This window comes from Gobius niger (assembly GCF_951799975.1).
Source record: "Gobius niger genome assembly, chromosome: 9".
Lineage (NCBI taxonomy): Eukaryota > Metazoa > Chordata > Actinopteri > Gobiiformes > Gobiidae > Gobius > Gobius niger.
Window position 1 is genome coordinate 37,710,724 of NC_136860.1, and position 20,116 is coordinate 37,730,839.

General features: G+C 42.3%; 2 protein-coding genes across 4 annotated transcripts in view; both read right to left on the reverse strand.

The window, feature by feature from the left end:
• LOC306968112 (NACHT, LRR and PYD domains-containing protein 12-like) overlaps nucleotides 1-14,591 on the reverse strand; it is a 65,904-nt gene extending 51,313 nt beyond the window's left edge. Inside the window, exons 1-8 of one of the 3 annotated variants that reach the window (XR_013793233.1) lie at nucleotides 13,639-14,591; nucleotides 10,661-10,834; nucleotides 6,936-7,103; nucleotides 6,416-6,589; nucleotides 5,873-6,040; nucleotides 5,545-5,715; nucleotides 5,085-5,131; nucleotides 4,340-4,987 (exon numbers count right to left, since the gene is read on the reverse strand). Coding sequence is in view for 2 of the 3 variants with exons in the window: in XM_079563411.1 (XP_079419537.1) it covers nucleotides 4,449-4,987; nucleotides 5,085-5,131; nucleotides 5,545-5,715; nucleotides 5,873-6,040; nucleotides 6,416-6,589; nucleotides 6,936-7,103; nucleotides 10,661-10,834; nucleotides 13,639-14,585 (2,388 nt within the window). In the remaining variant the exon portion in view is untranslated. Of the gene's footprint in view, nucleotides 1-4,240; nucleotides 4,988-5,084; nucleotides 5,132-5,544; nucleotides 5,716-5,872; nucleotides 6,041-6,415; nucleotides 6,590-6,935; nucleotides 7,104-10,660; nucleotides 10,835-13,638 lie in introns of those variants that run through there. The other 2 variants (XM_079563412.1, XM_079563411.1) reach the window with 2 other exon arrangements.
• A 466-nt stretch (nucleotides 14,592-15,057) lies between these two features.
• LOC306968368 (uncharacterized protein) lies at nucleotides 15,058-19,881 on the reverse strand (the record flags this gene model as incomplete). Its single annotated transcript, XM_079563712.1, has 5 exons — nucleotides 15,058-15,160; nucleotides 16,006-16,411; nucleotides 16,476-16,677; nucleotides 16,759-16,825; nucleotides 19,769-19,881. 5 exons carry the CDS (start codon nucleotides 19,879-19,881, stop codon nucleotides 15,058-15,060), a joined length of 891 nt encoding a protein of 296 aa, XP_079419838.1.
• Nucleotides 19,882-20,116: the final 235 nt, after the last annotated feature.

Consider the following 20,116-nt stretch of genomic DNA (forward strand, 5'->3'; position numbering starts at 1 on the left):
AAAGTCAAAACTTTGGCTGGATTTGACCTTAGCAACGCCTTAGCAACAGCAGAATGCTCTTCAGTGGTGACGTAGAAGAAGGTATGTGCACTGAAAATACAGCAGATGGCGCTCTTGTTTACATGTATTTGTGTTTTTCTGATTTTTTTCTGATATTTTTGCTCAGATTTTATGACTAGCTATGAACAGATGTCATGTTTGCACCAATATATTGGTAATTTTTTCCAAATTAATGTAACTTATTGTGCGTGTTGAGTCAGTCATTATTTGTATGAAATGCATGAGTTTTCCACTCAGGTGTAGCTTTTCTTTTTTTTTTACTTCATAATGCTTATACAATTCTTTGCATTCATTAAAAGGTTGCATATATGAAAATGCAGCTTTTTTAGTTTCTTTTTAATATATTTATTTTTTGCAAAGTTGGTTCCGCGCAGGAAATTAGCCCCTCCTTTACTTCGCCTGCATTAAAAAAAAAAAACATCCACCATGCTGACAGGACACACGTGCATCAGAAACATCCACCATGCTGACAGGACACACGTGTATCAGAAACATCCACCATGCTGACAGGACACACGTGTATCAGAAACATCCACCATGCTGACAGGACACACGCGTATCAGAAACATCCACCATGCTGACAGGACACACGTGTATCAGAAACATCCACCATGCTGACAGGACACACGTGTATCAGAAACATCCACCATGCTGACAGGACACACGTGTATCAGAAACATCCACCATGCTGACAGGACACACGTGTATCAGAAACATCCACCATGCTGACAGGACCCACGTGTATCAGAAACATCCACCATGCTGACACACGTGTATCAGAAACATCCACCATGCTGACAGGACCCACATGTATCAGAAACATCCACCATGCTGACAGGACCCACGTGTATCAGAAACATCCACCATGCTGACAGGACACACGTGTATCAGAAACATCCACCATGCTAACAGGACACACATGTATCAGAAACATCCACCATGCTGACACACGTGTATCAGAAACATCCACCATGCTGACAGGACACACGTGTATCAGAAACATCCACCATGCTGACAGGACACACGTGTATCAGAAACATCCACCATGCTGACAGGACACACGTGTATCAGAAACATCCACCATGCTGACAGGACACACGTGTATCAGAAACATCCACCATGCTGACAGACGTGTATCAGCGTTTTGAGGAACAACAGGAGTTTATCTGTGCACTCAAGGACTTTATTTTGCCCGCGGGACGATTACGCTTTTCTGTATCCACCAGGATGGACACTTTACCTGCGTGTGGAGCAGAGGCTAACCTACCCCGTGGCTAAGGAGGAGATGTTTTCCAAACCTTGGACATTATTTATGGGAGACTCTGAGGACTTTTGAAGCTTTTACACAATGGAAGAGCGATGTCTGCGTTTGGTGAGTAACCAAGTAATTAACCAGCACTCGGCGGAAGGCGTGGCCACACTGACGGGAGGCGTGGCCACAGGTTTATTGCTTATGTCAGTCTGGCCAGGCCTGGGAACAACAACATCCCAATAAGAGACGCATCAGGCACGTTGGGAGACGCCTCTGACCAAGACGGAAGTAGCTCCTTGTCCGTCGAAACGCGTAAGGTATTTGAACAGCTTTGTTTTGTTTCTACCTAGTGTCTTTCAAAAAGAAACCAAAAAAATGAAGTTTATTACACAAGAAGACATAATGAATGTAATAAAAGAAAAGAAAAGAGTAATGTAAGTGTTTGTTTTTCTGCATGTTTAGTGAATCCACAAGTGGCTGTAAGATACTGCTGTTTTGTGGAGGTTAGCTTCTTCTGGTGCCTTTGAGAGCCTAATGTAGGTGGAAGCGCCATATACCATCGGTACCTATCATTCCTCATTGTTAAATGGCAAGGATGTTTTAATTATCGATGAGCTATTGTGATAATGACGTTTCTCTTGTGGATCAATAAATGTCCGTATCTATTTCTTCAGGACTTCAGAACCTGTAACTCACCAAGTCTCAACAGAAGGTTCATTTCTGAAAGTCACAGTATGATCCTTGGAGCGGTCACTCGTGATGGACTCACAGCTGGGACCAGGACCCTCCTCCATCTTCCTCTTGAGGGAAGAAAATGATGGAGGCCTGTTGATTAAAAAAAAAGCGAAACAAAAAACATTATTTCCTAAAATGCACCAAAACGACAGAACTTTATTGAAATAAAATGTTTTGTTGACACTTTCACTATGCTGTTTTATGAGGAATTTTGTTTTTATGCTTGTCAGAATGTGGCGTTTCAAACATGTGCCAAGCCTATCTTTTCCTCGTCAGCCTCACAGTTCAGACATGAATATGTGAATACTATACTTTTAAAAGATCCATTGAAAAAAGGATCATTTTCTAAGATATGTAGTGAACTGTCAGATCTGGAATATATGCCTTCACTTGATCTCCTAAAGGAAGCTTGGCAACAGGACATTGGAACAAACATCACTGCATCTCAGTGGACCAAGGCTCAAGACTCATTCTGTACTCGTCATGGCTCCAATTCAAAGTTCTGCACAGGCCACACCTCTCCAAAGTACGGCTTTCCAAAATGTTCCATGTGGTGAACACGGCTTGTGATCGGTGCAGCCAGGAACAGGCTTCACGAGCTCACACTTTTTGGAACTGTCCTAACATAACAGTTTACTGGACCAAAATGTTTAAACAGTTGTCTGAGGTTTGTGGATCACAGTTACACCCTGACCCTGTGCTCGCACTCTTTGGAGAACCTCCGGTGACGGCTAGTCTAGTTAGCAAGCAGAAAACTGTTATTAAGTTTGTCTCAGTGCTATAGCAGACTGATCCTATTGAATTGGTATTAAAAAAAACACCAACCTTTATTAATTTGCTACACGATGTAATGAAATGTTTCCAAATAGAAAAAAAAAATCACATTTGAACTAAAAGGAAAGGTAGATGATTTTCACCTGGTATGGGATCCATTTGTGGAGCACTGGGACAAATTTAAACAATTATGAAAGTAATGGGTGTGAATGAATGGCCTTGGATAAACCAGATGCATTGTTTTCAGGTGTTAAAGCACAAGTGCAAATATTAAAAACCTGTCCAATGTCCATAGAGGGCTTTTAGATTACAATAGATAAAACACATTATTTATCAAGACGAGGCACATTTCACACACAGGAACAACTCTGGCCTGATCTAAGCCACTGTTTGAGCCTCTGGTAAAGATGTTCATATTAGTTTGCAGTTTCAGTCCAGTGGGGAGAGAGTTCCACAGTGTCGCCCCTTTGTAGGAGAAGCTGGACTGTCCGAAAACTCTGAACTTTGGGAGCACAAAGTCCCGGCTGAGGCTCAGGTGGAGGGTCTGAGCCCTGACGCCTCAGCATGAGGCCAGAGAACAGCGGTGACAAACAGTTGTTCAAACATTTAAAAGTCCATTTCAAAATGTACAAAAAGCTTTTGTATGATATCACAATGATGCCTCTTAAAGGTTTCTTCGCCAATATTTTCACCCCCAATATATTTACATGAAATGTATTAGTACATTATCACATTTAAAGTTCTAACATCATTTTGACATGAACAGCTCCAGTAGGATGTGGGTGTGTATGGAGTGATATTTGTCAGAGAGAGCGGGTTACAGACTGATACGATCATGTTACACATATCTGAGTGGTTAAACTGGTGCTGTTACAACCGAACCCGGTCTCCTCTACTTGAGGAGGGAGTGGGGCCCTAAACAGACATGTTAAGTTAACCATGTTGGAAGTGCATCAAAAAAAAGAGAGGGGAAAGTTATTCCGCGCCACCAACTTATTATTGACACTGAAGCGGAAAAGCAGCGCGAACACAGGGAAATGCAGCTGCAGGCGCCAGGACGAGGACGCACGTAGGGATTATTAGCCCAGTGCTGTAGTCTTCAGGTTTCTAGTGGGTATAATGTATTTTTTAGCAGAAGCGGGGGATTCAGACAATTAAATAGATTAAAAACCAAACTGTGAATATAAATGTTATTGAAATAACAGGCAATAGACCTATAGGATTGTTCTTGAAATTCAAAGGCTGTAGCCAGGCTATAAGGCTGTGGGACTGAAGCCAAAATGAAAACTTCAATGAATAAAGCCCAGTCTGCTTTCACCAACCAGTCGACCACCAGGCTCTCACGCCTGCAAACTCCACCACACACAAAACCATGCGCTGCTTCTGGAGAAAGACTCATGACACATTTTTACAGTTTCCACAATATATGACCATATGGTTTTTTTATTTATTTAGTTATATTATTTACAATTTGTCTGAAATTAATGTTGAAAACAACTGATCTGTTCAGTTTATGACGACTCTTTGTTTATAAACTTTATAATCTTACATTTCCTTTGTCGCCGCTACAATAAATGTCCGTCACACTTGATGCTTTTGTGCCTTGAGTTCAGCTGAAGACAGGAGTTCAAATAAGTCTGACAGAACTGCAGTAGGATGCAAACCCAGCCACCAGAGTTTCTGTGAAAGTGGGGCAGAAACTAAAGATGCCACACCATTCACCATCAGAGGACACCTCATAGAAGAACAGTAATCCAGCATCAATATCCAAGTACACGAGCACTCGCTGTGATGCAGAAGAGCGGAGTCGATACTTCTTTCCTCTGTGATAGAAAGAGTATCGCCCCTTAAACACTCTCAGAGTCCAGGATTCACCATTTTGCCCAAACAAACATTCTTTACCGTCTCCTTTTCTCTTCAGTTTTTTATAACACACTGCAATGTCCACCCACCCAGGGTCATCCTCTCCACAGCCGTCCCACTGCACCTCCCACACACACCGTCTCCCCAGAGCAGTGGAGGTCAGGACCTGGGGCCAAAAGTCGAACCTGTCCTGGTGATCTGGGTACGGCTGCTCCTCCTCCACATGACTCACTGTTCTCAGGTCCTCAGACAGACGGAGCGTTCTGTGAGCTGTGTTCACATCCAGGACGAGGTCACAGGAATCTGAGGCACAAACAAACACAGTGAAGCAAGTTGATGATAGTTGACACGTATCACTAGACCTGTTGAATGGTAGAAGTTCTGTGAACCAGAAACTCACACTTTCTCCAGCCTGGAGTTAAGTATTGGGCACCGGAAGGTTTCATCCTAAAACACAATGAAACATGGTCATTGCTCAAAGTCCAACAGTGTATCCTGTACTACTACAGTTTATGTCACAGTGAGGAATAAACACAGAACTGACAATACCAAGTATTTTGGCGACAGTTATTCAGATCATACTGCTGTTTATTTGGGAAACAGTTACTGATAGAGCAGAGCTCAAATCAAATCACAATTTGAATGTTTGAATGAAAGACTTAATCAAGTAGTAAAATACTCTTTGTAACAGCGGCTCAGATGGTTGAGCGGGTCGTCTTATACCTGGAAAGTTGTAAATTCAAATCCCATATTTATCACAGTTCATATTTTTGTGTGCACAGGAAACTGAATTTTGATCTTAAAACAATTTGCCCTCAGTGAGGTGAAGCTGATGTGACAGAACCTCACAGGCTTCTCACCTGAGAGAGTCCAGGCAGAAGTGGGGCTGGTTTTGTAGAGCGCTCAGCAGCTCAGCGGAGGGTCCTGGATGGTTGTAGCTCATGTCTAACGCTCTCAGATTGGAGGAGGGAAAGCTCAGAGCTGAGACCAGTGCAGCTCCGCCCGTCTCAGAGACCAGACATCCAGACAGACTAAAACCACACATTTGATTTACAAGACAATTCTTCCCTCTGAGACATTTCTGGGTCAAAGCAGGAACTGAACTGTCAAACTGTGACCAGGAGAGAGTTCGATTTCAGTGGCATCGAGGCACTGCTTAAAACCTGAAAGTCACAGGATCAGACTCACCTGAGGGTCTGCAGTCTGCAGGGGGCGCTCTTCAGTCCAGAACACAGCAGCTCTACTCCTGAGTCCTGGAGGCCGTTGTTACTGAGATCCAGGAGAGTTAGACTTGTTGAACTGAGGACCGTGGACAGAGGACCACAGCACTTCCCTGACAGGCCACAGTCCCTTAATCTGGAGAGACAGTGTCACATCAGCCTCTTAAATCCTGACTGGAAAAATCACTAATAACAGTTTGTAAGATTTTAATAGAACAAACCACAGAGGATTATTTCAGGCAGGTCGGCTCTAATGATCTATCAGACTGACACCTCACACCATTTACTGTATATTTAGTAAGAAACTAAACAAAAAACAATCCATGCCCTTTTGTTCTCCTTCACATTACGTGAATATGTTTAAGGTTGACAAACTTGCTGGATGTTCGTTCAAAGACATGACATTACATTAAACTTTCTTGTCTTTGTTTCCTGAAAATTGTCAAACAGATTTAGAAACTAAACAGCAGCAAAACCATCTTAATTCTGTACAAACTAACTCTGTCGTCACCTGAGTGTCTCCAGTCTGCAGGGGGCGCTCTTCAGTCCCTCACACAGCACCTCCACTCCTGAGTCCAGGAGGTTGTTATAACTGAGATCCAGGTTCCTCAGACTGGAGGACTCTGAGCAAAGCACTGAGGCCAGAGGACCACAGCAGCTCTGGGACAGTGAACAAAGAACCAATCTGGAGAAATACAAGGACATAAACACAGGCGGGAACAGGCCTTTAAAGAGGCACCTTTAGTCAGTGAGTGGGAATAATAATAATAATAATAAAAGTTTACAGGTCTATGTTTATGGATAAAGGTCATTATTCAAAAACATGGACATGATGTTGATCAGTATAAAGGACTTTCTGTAACAGTGGTGCAGTGGTTAGCACTTATGCCTCAGAGCTAGAAAGTCCCAGGTTAAATTCCTGGGCGGGGCTTTCTGTGTGGAGTTTACATGTTTCCTCCAAACCTCCAGAATGGAGCTACATATGGCCTGATGTGATGTAATGTTTGATTATCACTTTGTTGTGTTCTTACTTCAGGGTTTCCAGTCTGCAGGTGGAGCTCTTCAGTGCAGAACACAGCTGCTCCACTCCTGAGTCCTTCAGGTTGTTTAAAGTGAGATCCAAGAGCCTCAGACTGGAGGACTCCAGGACAGAGGACAGAGGACCACAGCCGGTCTGGGTCAGGAAACAGTCTCTCAGACTGAAAGAAAATAATAATCAGGCTCCAGATTGTAGGAGTTTTCAGTACCAGAACATACAGTATTTTATTTATTTTTGTTTTTAATTTATTTTGAACAGGGACAGTGTACAATATACATTAACCTCAAAGGGAGAGATGCTGTACCAGGTTATAGCACTTGTGCTAATTTCCACCTGTCGTCCCTGGGCACTGATGTCAACAAAGTCATAAAAATACTAATACAGAATAATACATTTCCCCAAAAACATTAAAATCAACACACACTTCATTCATTCAAAGCATTACATTGCACTGTTGCACACACACCAATTACAGGACATTATGGGAACAAGTTTGTTTTAAAATAAGACATTTTTTAGCCTCGTGTGAAAAAGTGTTAAAATTACACATGTGGTTTAGCTCTGTTGGAACATATTCCACTGTCTGACGCCACACTGGAGAAAGCGGAGCTGCGGATTTACACTGGGGGGTCCTGATTTACACTGGGGGGTCCTGATTTACACTGGGGGGTCCTGATTTACACTGGGGGGTCCTGATTTACATTGGGGGGGCCCTGATTTACACTGGGGGGTCCTGATTTACACTGGGGGGTCCTGATTTACCCTGGGGGGTCCTGATTTACACTGGGGGATCCTGATTTACACTGGGGGTCCTGATTTACACTGGGGGTCCTGATTTACACTGGGGGGTCCTGATTTACACTGGGGGATCCTGATTTACACTGGGGGTCCTGATTTACACTGGGGGTCCTGATTTACACTGGGGGGTCCTGAGTTACACTGGGGGGTCCTGATTTACACTGGGGGGTCCTGATTTACACTGGGGGGTCCTGATTTACACTGGGGGATTTACACTGGGGGGTCCTGATTTACACTGGGGGGTCCTGATTTACACTGGGGGGTCCTGATTTACACTGGGGGGTCCTGATTTACACTGGGGGATTTACACTGGGGGGTCCTGATTTACACTGGGGGGTCCTGATTTACACTGGGGGGTCCTGATTTACACTGGGGGGGTCCTGATTTACACTGGGGAGTCCTGATTTACACTGGGGGGTCCTGATTTACACTGGGGGGGTCCTGATTTACACTGGGGGGTCCTGATTTACACTGGGGGGTCCTGATTTACACTGGGGGGTCCTGATTTACACTGGGGGGTCCTGCACTCGCCTCGAACAGTCGACCGAGTGGCTCCAGATGACATTTCTGAGCTCAGTGAAATAAACCTTTTTAATGGAGGAGCTGCAGAACCATTAATTATCTTGAACAGACAGAGATTTGAATATATGATTATGTTTTCAAAACTTAATATACTATGTTTTTAAAGAATATGACAGTGATGATATGACCCAGATTTTTTGTCATGAACTTTAAGAGAGCTTTTGTACAATGATTCCAGGGGCCTTAAGGCTGTTTTACAGGCCTGTGAACAACTCGTCATGCAGTAACGAAAGTGCGGGATTATCATCGCATTTAGATAAAGATTAGAAGCATCTATGGTCAAAGAGTTTCTGATATATATAAAATTCGCTATATTAAATTTCAACGTATTGGTTAATTTTTGTATATGTTTTTTGAAATTTAAATTTGGGTCGAGAATGACTCCTAAATATTTAATTTGCTCTACATTTGAGATTTCCTGACCTTCAATGCTGATTTTTGGTCCAGTCTCACATAGTGAGGATTTACAGCGATTTGTGAAAAACATAGAAACCGTTTTGTCGACATTCAAGGTTAAATGAGAGTTTTTCAACCAAACAGAAATGTTTTTCATTTCCTCGGTTAATTTTTGGGTAACCTCTTTAACAGTTTTCCCATGAATATACACCACAGTGTCATCAGCAAACATGATCATTTTGGCATTTATACAAACAGATGGAAAATCATTAATATAAAGAGAAAACAGCAAGGGCCCTAATATAGAACCCTGCGGCACACCCATAGTGCACGCTCGTAAGGGAGATGATACATTATTTACTGATACTCACTGTTGCCTTGCACTGAGGTAAGATTGAATCCATTTTATTGTACTTGTGCTTATGGAGAAATGTGTTAATCTATGATATAATTATCATAATATAATATAATATATAATATAATTTATCTATGAGTAGTTCATGATTTACTGTATCAAAGGCCTTACGCAAGTCAAGAAAGACCCGACAACTCCTCCACTATCCAGACTGGACTGTATTTCCTCTATTAAGTAGCAGAGTGCAGTCTCCGTTGAGTATCGTTTTCTGAAACCAAACTGGAGAGGATGTAGTGCAGCAGTGTAATCAAGATGTTCCACAAGCTGCGCTGTAACAACTTTTTCAAAGATTTTGGAGATAGTAGGAAGGATGCTTACAGGTCGATAGTTAGAGACCTGGAGCTTGTCTCCTGACTTGTGTATAGGCTTTACCATAGCAGTAGATCCACCACTTTAGATGTAGGGCTGGGTATCGTTAAACAACACTAGTCTGATATTGAGAAAATAAATATATCAAAAACAGATACTGAAAAAATGATGTCTTTAGATCAAGTTGTGACGCCTGTTGGTCCAGAGACGACATTAAAGGAAGTGACTTGTTTCAGCTCAAATAAATGAAACCAATTGAAAAGAAATATGAAATAAATTATCATTATTGTTCTGTTTCCTGGTTCTAAATGACAAATACTTTAGTATCGTTATTGAAAAAAGTATTGTTCAGGTATCGGTATCGTAAACCAAGTATTGTTAAAGTACTGGTATTGAAAACAAATAAAAATGGTTACCCAGCTCCTTTTAGATGAGCCCGAAATCTTATAATGTGATGATGTTTTACTTGGAGTCAGTTTTTCTTATTGATTTCATTACATTTTCACGACAAAATCCACAAAATGTATTAAATAATATCAGCCTTTGGAATAAAACCCAGAAATACTTCAATGTTTAATATCTTTGTGCAGTAAATACTGTATATTTTCTATGAGCACACACTTTACATAATACTAATTAATATTACCTGAAATTCAGTATAGTATAATAATATACAGTATAGTGTTAATACAGCAGGGACAATACATCAGCTGTGGAAAGTGAATTAAACTGTTTTAAACTTAAATCTCAGGTATCTGATTTATCCAGTTTTTAAATTGTGAAAGAAAAATGAAGCTGAAAAAAAAAAAACTGAGACGTTTCAGAGGAAATAAACGAGCAGCAAAAAGCAAAATCTAATTTCCAGACCAGGGAACGTCAGGGCTGAAGATGCCCCTGGATAAGACGTCAAATGTCTTCAATTCAAAACAACTCAGTCCAAATGACTCATATTTGAAAATGTTTCTAAAATGGAGCAAAAGATGATTTAAAGTTTACACAGAAATAAGATATAGAAATATTTGGAGTCTGTTTTTCATAATTCTTCGCATGTGCACTTACATTATGTTAATAGAGATGCTAAATGACCATTTCTAAGCCTGTGAGTAAAACAGAAAATCCTCTGAAGGTTCTGTATATTATTTGCTGCTTCAGTAGATAGTCCTGTATCTAACACAAACATGGTTTTAAAAAGGCAAATCAATCTATTTTTTCCTCACCTGAGAGTTTCCAGTCTGCAGTTGACACTCATCAGTCCAGAGCAGAGCACCTCCACTCCCGAGTCACAAAGGACATTGTTACTGAGATCCAGGTTCCTCAGACTGGAGAACTCTGAGCCGAGGACTGAGGCCAGTTGGCCACAGGAGCTCTCGGACAGAGAACAGTCCCTCAAACTGAAATACAGGACATTATAATAACTACATTAACTGAAGTCTGTATCAATACAGCCTTAAAACATCATAATACAGACCATCCTTGATTAGTATTTCATAGTTAACCATGTTTCATTGTCTGTGAATTTTATTCATGATTATGGAACTTATCTGTTGCTTCCACACTTTTCCATCTTCCTGCCTCATAACAGAACTGAGGTCGAGCCATAAAGACTTTTCAAAAAATAAACTCTTATATTGGTGGTTCTCAAATTGTGTCCCCAGTGGTTTTCAACTCTACAGCTCCAGTGATTAGTTTAATTATTATTACAGGCACCAGAACACGGGGCCACCACAGCTCACCTGGACATCATGAATTTAAATATAGCCTCACACTGAAAACGTTTCCACCTCCTATTGAGTCGGCCATTATACTGATAAAAGTCTTAAAAACAATCAGTAAAGGAAAACTCTTTGCCGTTCTACAGGTGTTTAGGTTTTAAAGTTATACATGCAAGTATATTGCAAGTATTTGATTCTGTAAAAGTGTGTAATTGCTTATTTGACAGATATCAGTGGGTTTGTTTACAGATCAAATGAAACATGTGTAACATTTATGTAAAAACCCTGATTCTTGTGGGTCTCACCTGGTTCATTTTTGTTTTATTGATCAAAAAACATCCCCTTATAATGGACTATTAAGTGATATATACAGCTGTAGCGTGTGTGGGTGACCTATGCCCTTCGCCATGGTTACCACATACCAGAGATGAGCTAAACCACCACTCCAAAACCCCCAGACAATTTTATGGCCTCGAAATTTCTTCACTTCCTGTCTTGTGAATGGCTTATCAGATCAAACACAGTTCAGGACAAATGAAGTGTTGATCTTATCCTTTAGACTTCACAACCAGAGATGAGAACTCTTTGACCTTTGAATTGGACTAAAGACTGAATCTCAAACATCCGATTTGAGTAATAAGCCAATTCTTTAATTCATGGACAGTGAGAATGAACTCAACCAATCTGTTCTAATGATGAATTCTTCCCCAGGTCAACAAAGATGCAATGTACATACATACTGTCGAAATGTCGGTAATGCATTTGGAAAGTTTGTGAAGTTGTTAATGTGTTTATCACAATAGAAATGAAAAAAAGAAACTAGAGAGAAAAGAAAAAGAACAGCTTCTTGTGAGAGTTGGAGTTGGACAGACGGAGAAGGGAGACTGCAGGAAGGGATGAGCACATGGCTGACATCCCCCGCTGAACTCTGACCTCTCTTTGTCTCAGACGGATCAAAGAATCTTTAAGTTTGAGCCGTCATTGGACGTGATTTGTAACTATCAGTTACTTCTTTTAAGAACATTTGCATTTTTCCTACAAGACAACAACATTTTTGATCGCTGAGCTTTCAGCGCAGCCATTTTGAGTCTAGCTTGTCAAGCTAAACGCCCAAGGCCCAGAGGAGCTGGAGAGAGACCCCCTCGCCTGCACCAGCTTGAGATCGCCACCCGAGAGACCACGACCACAGGTCGTCGCACACCAGGACTTTGGAACGCCGGACCACAGTTGGAAAACTTTTCTCTCACGGTCGTAAGCGCATCTCACAGACCTGGCTCAATAAGACTCACAGAACTTGTACGCAAACCACCTCACTGACTTTCAGATACAATTTTAGAACAGTTTATCTGATTATTCATCCTGTTAGCCTTCTAGGTTATCCTGTTTGCACTTTAATATTTAATGCCGTCTGTTAATTGATTCTGATCATTAAACCTCCATAAACCACAGTTTGCGTTGGTAATGTCTGTGTTTATTATTTCAGACTAAGGGTCAATGTGTACGTTCAAGACCTCACTTCCTTCAGATAAATCTGTAGTTTAGTCTCCTATTCTTACTTTTATTTTGTTCGCTTTTCGAACTGGTGCCCCGTTAAACTTTAAGGCTAATCTACAACCTATTAATTAATTAATAAACAAATTAATTGATTAATAAACCCCACACCCTACACACCTGTACATCTTTGTTTTCAGGACAGTTGATATTTACGTCATAATTATGCTGTAGTGGGGTCATAGGACTGTAATAAACATGTAATAAACATGTAATAAACTTGATGGAATGAGAAAAAAAGGCAAAAGTCAGGCATATATGCGTTTTCTGAAAAACAAAGGGAATTAAATGAAAAAAATAAGTAGAGAAGGGATCAGATTAGAACAATGTTTTTCGTGGCCCTAGTGATAAGGAGATGCTAATAAAGGTTGAACAGGAGAAATGTTTATTTTTGACAAAAAGAGCAAAATATCCAGGCGTTCATGACGCTTTACCTTTGACATGGATTTGAACTATTTAATTTGTTGTTGCACAGTTTCTGTGAGACCTTTGAAAGTGAGGAATGAGTACATTCCAAAACAAAGACAGGAAGTCTGTCACGTACGGTTCCAGAGTTCTTGTTCGTAGAAACAAGAACATACACGGTGGGGCGGGGGAGGGTGATCTGCCTTCAGGAGCCCGAGATGAATTATTTATTGTTTGTTAGGCCGACAAAAAATAGTAGATTCCAAATAAAAAATCTGTAAGTTTCTATCTCTTTCCATTCCGGAGTAAAAGGCAAAATGAAAGAGATAAAATATAAAATATGTACAACACATGGTGTACGAACTCGTGACCAAAGTCAACTTGATGTTATTCCAGCCCCTTGAGGCCCTCACACATTTTAGACTCTGACTCTGTACTTCACAATGCAGCGACCACACCTTCTAAGGTCGGTGACCTCACTGACCCACAAGGGTTTTAATAGTTGAGAATAAAATTATGTAACTCACATGGCCGTTTTGCTGGCTTTGATGACTGGCAGCAGCTTCAAAAAAGCTGTTGGTGAAGCAAAGTATTTCCTCAGATCAAAGACCTCCAGGTCAGTGTCTGAGGACAGAAGGATGAAGACCAGAGCGGACCACAGAGCAGGAGTCATGTCGGACAGACGTTCTTCTGAGATGTTTTCCTGGATCTGTTCAACCAGTGTGTGGTCGTTCAGTTCATTCAGACAGTGGAACAGGTTGATACTTCCCTCAGTGGACAAACCCTCACCAATCCTTTCTTTGATGTACTCAATAGTTTTCTGATTCACCTCAGGGCTTCTTTCTGTCTGAGTCAGTAAAACTGGCAGCAGACTCTGATTGGTTGGCAGAGACAGCCCCAGGAGGAAGCGCAGGAACAAGTCCAGGTGTCCGTTTGGACTTTCTAAAGCACGGTCCACAGCAGAGCGGTAGAAGGCTACAAACTCATCCTCAGGGCTCTCAGAGGTCTGTTGTGTGGACAGCAGGTTAACTCCAGAGCTGAAGAAGGTCTGATGGACGTGAAGCGCAGCCAGAAACTCCTGCACACTCAGATGGATGAAGCAGTAGACCTTGTCCTGGTACAGGCCTGGCTCCTCTCTAAAGACCTGTGTGAAGACTCCAGAGTAACGAGCGATCTCTGCAGCGTCCAGCCCACACTCGCTCAGGTCTGACTCGTAGAAGATCAGGTTTCCTTTCAGCAGCTGCTCAAAGGCCAGTTTTCCCAGAGCCTGCACCATCTCCCTGGTCTCTGGACTCCAGGGAGAGTCTGTTGCAGAGCGTCCATCGTACTTGAGGCCCTTGACTTTGGCCTGGACCACGAGGAAGTGGATGTACATCTGTGTGAAGGTATGAGGCAGCTCTTCTCCCTCTTTCTCTTTCAGCACATGCTCCAGGACTGAGGAGAGGATCCAGCAGAAAACTGGCATGTGGCACATGATGTAAAGACTAAGAGATTTATGTATGTGGGAGATGACGGCTGTGGCCTCGTCTCTGAACCTCTTCCTGAAGTACTCTTCCTTCTGTGGGTCGGTGAACCCTTGCACCTCTGTCACCATGGAGACGCACTCCGCTGGGATCTGATTGGCCGCCGCGGGGCGTGTGGTTATCCATAGGCGAGCGGAGGGAAGCAGGCTCCCCCTGATGAGGTTCACCAGCAGCTCCTCCACTGAGGCGCTCTCTGTGGGCTCAGTCAGGACCCGGGTCCGGCTGAAGTCCAGAGGAAGTCTGCACTCGTCCAGACCGTCCAAGATGAAGAGCACCTTTAGATGTTCTAAGCTGCACAGTCCTTTAGCTTCACTGAAGAAATGGTGCAGCAGCTCCATCAGACTGAACTGTCTGTCTCTGAGCACATTGAGCTCTCTGAAAGTGAAGGGGAACAGCAGCTGGATGTCCTGGTTGGCTTTGCCTTCAGCCCAGTCCAGACTGAACTTCTGAGTCAGCAGCGTTTTCCCGATGCCAGCCACGCCCTTCATCAGCACCGTCCTGACTGGCCCCCGCCTCGCTGTCTGCTCTGCTCTGATTGGTTCCTCTGTCTGCTCTGCTCTGATTGTTTCCTCTGTCTGCTCTGCTCTGATTGGTTTCTCTGTCTGCTCTACTCTGATTGGTTCCACTGTCTGCTCTGCTTTGATTGGTTTCTCTGTCTGCTCTGCTCTGATTGTTTCCTCTGTCTGCTCTGCTCTGATTGTTTCCTCTGTCTGCTCTGCTCTGATTGGTTCCACTGTCTGCTCTGCTCTGATTAGTTCCTCTGTCTGCTCTGCTCTGATTGGTTCCTCCGTCTGCTCTGCTCTGATTGGTTCCACTGTCTGCTCTGCTCTGATTAGTTCCTCTGTCTGCTCTGCTCTGATTAGTTCCTCTGTCTGCTCTGCTCTGATTGGTTCCTCTGTCAGCTCTGCTCTGATTGGTTCCACTGTCTGCTCTGCTCTGATTAGTTCCTCTGTCTGCTCTGCTCTGATTGGTTCCTCTGTCTGCTCTGCTCTGATTAGTTCCACTGTCTGCTCTGCTCTGATTGGTTCCTCTGTCAGCTCTGCTCTGATTGGTTCCTCTGTCAGCTCTGCTCTGATTGGTTCCTCTGTCTGCTCTGCTCTGATTGGTTCCACTGTCTGCTCTGCTCTGATTAGTTCCTCTGTCAGCTCTGCTCTGATTGGTTCCTCTGTCAGCTCTGCTCTGATTGGTTCCTCTGTCAGCTCTACTTTGATTGGTTCCTCTGTCTGCTCTGCTCTGATTGGTTCCTCTGTCAGCTCTGCTCTGATTGGTTCCTCTGTCAGCTCTGCTCTGATTGGTTCCTCTGTCAGCTCTGCTCTGATTGGTTTCTCTGTCAGCTCTGCTCTGATTGGTTCCTCTGTCTGCTCTGGTTGCTCTCCAGAAGTCATCCTTATAAACATGTTTTTTACCGGACGTTGTTTCTTTATCACCTGTTCCGTGACTGGTGGTGACTGCCTCCTAATTTCCTTTGCTCTGATTTGCTCCTGTCCCATTGTTGGCTCCTCTCTGATTGGTCCCAGTTTTGGGGCGGGGCCTTTAAAGAGGTCTTCACATAAGATAGTAGCTTCAGATGTGGATCTTTTCCTGGACGCAGCCTGGATGTGCCTAACCTCATGTTCCTGGTTGACCTCTGAGGCCCCTCCCTCTGTGATGTGGAGCTCTGTGTAGATCTGGTTCAGGAGGGTTTGTTTTCCTCCTTTACTGATGCCCTCAGACACACAGCTGAACCTCTGTTTCAGGAGACTCTTCAGTTTGCTCTGACAAACGCCTGAAGGACTTTCTGAAACACAAAAACATGATCGTCATCACTCGGCCTGACACAGTGAGCCTGACTGTGGACTTACTGCTGTGTAAACGCTCAGCCAGTGACTCCTGGTTCATCCTTCTCAGGAAATCCAGTGTTATCTTGAGAAAAGCCTCTCGGTTATTCTGCTCTTCCTCCTCCTCCTCCTCTTTATCAAAGCATTCTGGGTTATTTGAAGACAGAACTTTATGGAACCGCTTCAGTTCATCTTTGACAAATGTCACAAGGGTTTCCTCCAGCCGCTAAAATGAGAATAAACAGTCACAAAATCAAAGGACAAACCTGAGAGAAAAGAAGCGAGACACATTTGGTAAAGTGCAGACCTTAAATATGGCGTCCAGCTCAGTCTGAGTCGACTGTTCAAGTCCTGGATCGTGATGTTCTGTTTGACTGATGACACACAGTGAAATGAAGTTCATATTCAGTCAAAACCATTATGTACCTGCTCCTCTGTAGGCCTGTGTTCTGTTCAGAATGTTGTAAATCCACAAAAAATAAATGTTGATTTGTACAAACTTTTCTGTCTTGAATCTCACTTGTAAACAGATGCAATTTATTTGATTTTAGATTGATTTTAGATGATAGATTGTTTTTTGCTATTGCTGATACACATTGTAAGACTGTTGAAAGCCATCCTGTACAGCTCCACAGTGGGTAGATTGAGATATTGGTTGGTGCTGGAAAGGAAAATGGTCGCAATTCTATTATATGAATTTTTCAGTGGGTAGAATTGTCTGTAAAGGAGGTCAGGTGCTCTTCAGGATAGAAACTTAAGTAAAGGCAAAAAAGACAAAAATCCGAGGCAGTCCGACACCTGGTTAAAAGTCGCGTTCGACCTTAAGTTTTTGATGTTTTATGCTTTTTTTATGCCCTTGCTGTGAAGCCCTGTAAACTGCCTTGTGTATAAATTGTGCTCTACAAATACTGTAAATTAATGTGTGTGTCTGCCATAATGTCACCTGTGCTGTATCTGTGCAGGAGTGCGAGCCAATCAGCACATATTAGTCCGCCCTCTCATTAAAGTGCATATGACAGGTTTTACTGACTTATTGAGAAGGATAACGTCAGCTGTAAGTTCATCAGCTGCACAACTATCATTTTATTTCAGTGAAGAAGCAATTTTAATGAAGAAATGTTGGGCAGAAAAGTTATTTTTATTTTCAGGCTACTGACAGGAAGTGACATAGATAAAGGTAAAGTTCCAGATCAGTTTGACTCTTTCACATTGACTTAAAGGGATAGAGAGTTAAAAAATGTTAAAATTTAAAACTAAACACAGACAAAACTGAGATCATTGTTTTTGGCCCACAGGCACAAAGACAAAGTGTCGTCAGTCACCTTGAGTCTCTCTCTCTAAAACCAACATATCAGGTTAGAAATCTAGGAGTGATCATGGACTCAGACCTGAACTTAAACAGCCACATCAAAGCCATAACATCAGCAGCTTTTTACCATCTGAAAAACATTGCTAAGATCAGAGGAATAGTGTCAAAACCAGACTTAGAGAGACTTATCCATGTGTTTGTCTCCAGCAGGTTAGATACTGTAACGGCCTCACTGTCAGAGCTGCAGAACATCCAGAACGCTGCTGCTCGAGTCCTGACAAGAACCAGGAAACACGCCCATATTAGTCCAGTGCTCCGGTCTCTGCACTGGCTTCCTGTCACTCAGAGAATAGACTTTGAAACAGCTCTGCTTGTTACAAGTCTTTTCAAAGTCCATCTCTGACATGTTAGAGCCGTATGAACCATCTCGGGCCCTGAGAACTTCAGGGAGGGGCCTCCTGGTGGTTCCAGAGTCAGGACTGAACACGGTGAGGCTAAAGCTAAAATCTGGAACAGTCTTCATGAGGATGTGAGACAGGCCTCGACTCTGACAATGTTCAAATCCAGACTGAAACAGTTCTTTTTGCCCGAGCGTATGAATGAAAGTATTTTATCTGCACTCTCGCCTTTTACTGTAATTGATTAATTTTATGTTGATGTTTTTTTTAAAATTCTATTTCCTTTCTTGTATTTATGCAACAGTGAAGCACTTTGAAATGCCTTGTGTATGAATTGTGCTCTACAAATAAACTTGCCTTGCCTAAAACTAAGTATTTCCCTCCCCCTACATGTTCCTCCATGTCCTAATGTGTAGAATGAGCTCAGACCTGTTCACCACAACTGCCTCTAAAACCCTGCACTGTCTCTCAAAAAGGTGTCACTTCGGGTCCAAACTGCCGTCATGCACAAGCTTAAAGCAGCACTAAGTAACTTATTTACCTTAATAAATCCTCTCCGTAGTCCCTGTGGGGGTAATACAAGTGTTAAAGGGATGATTGGAGGGTCTTTCATCGCCCCCTGGTGTCTCTGGACAGAAAACCATGTTTGCAACTTGACTGCCCCCGGTGCGGAGAAAGCAATACACACTAATGGAATCACGAAGAAGAAGCTAACAGGCTAACGGGCAAAGCTAACTGCGGCTAACGTCACTTTAAACAGTATTTACAGCCAAGTTTGAGTGAAAAAAAAATATTTCCATTGTATAATTGGATGCACAGTAACCCTCTCTGCCTTCGCCTTTTCTGTCAGTGTAGTATTTACTCTCCAAGACAATTAATAAGTAAAAAAATCATAACTTGCTACGACACCTGCAGTTGCGCTTATGGCCTCTAGGGGGAAGAGTTACTTAGTACTGCTTTAATATAGAAGGCGCAGTTACACATTTGGCCTGAGGTGGCAGTAGTGAGTATGAAATAGCTAACTTGCATCAAGCCCCTTTAACAATGTCAGCACGGCAACAGTTTAAAACTGTTTTCTTTCATCTATGTCACTTCCTGTCAGTGTCCAATAAGGAAGTGAAACTATAAACATCACAAAAATGGCCAAACTAAAGACTTAAATATAATTGTGTATAACATGTTTTAGCAAAAAAATTTGTCTAATGTATCATATGCACTTGAGATTATATCAGCGGCACTAGCTGTGAACTATCCTTGATTCAAGCTGTGCAGTGTTATGTTTGATCAGGGCGGTGGGTGATGGACCCCTGTTGAGAAGCTTTAAGTTTTTTAAGTTTCCATTTTTCCATAATGAGGCATTACATGATGATAAGTTTATTTCCTGATTGTATGTGTGAAATTGTGAAACTAAACTAATCGAGGCCACATTGGTTTGAGTGTCTAATGTAGATGGAAGCACCAGGTCGATTTACCATTGGTGCAATTCTGTTGTTGTTTTGCAAGAATGTTTTGATTATTGTATCACTGAGCTATTGTGATTATGACATTTCTTTTGTGGATCAATAAATGTACGTATTTATTCCTCCAGGACTTCAGAACCAGAAACTCACCGAGGCTCAACAGAAGGTTCATTGTTGAATGTCACAGGAAGACCCATGGAGCGGTCACTTCTGGACTCACATCTGGGACCAGTGGGAGGTGTTTTTGGCACACTATAATGCATGGTACGGTTAGTAAAATATATATTAAAAAAATACACCTGAAAATAATTTTGATGGACTCACAATTCAGAGGAAGAACGTTTATCTTTGAATGTCATAGGAAGACCCATGGAGCGGTCACTTCTGGACTCACATCTGGGACCAGTGGGAGGTGTTTTTGGCACCCTATAATGCAGGGTACATTTAATAAAAAAAATTACTATTTAGTATTTTTGATGGACTCACTTGAAACCAGTG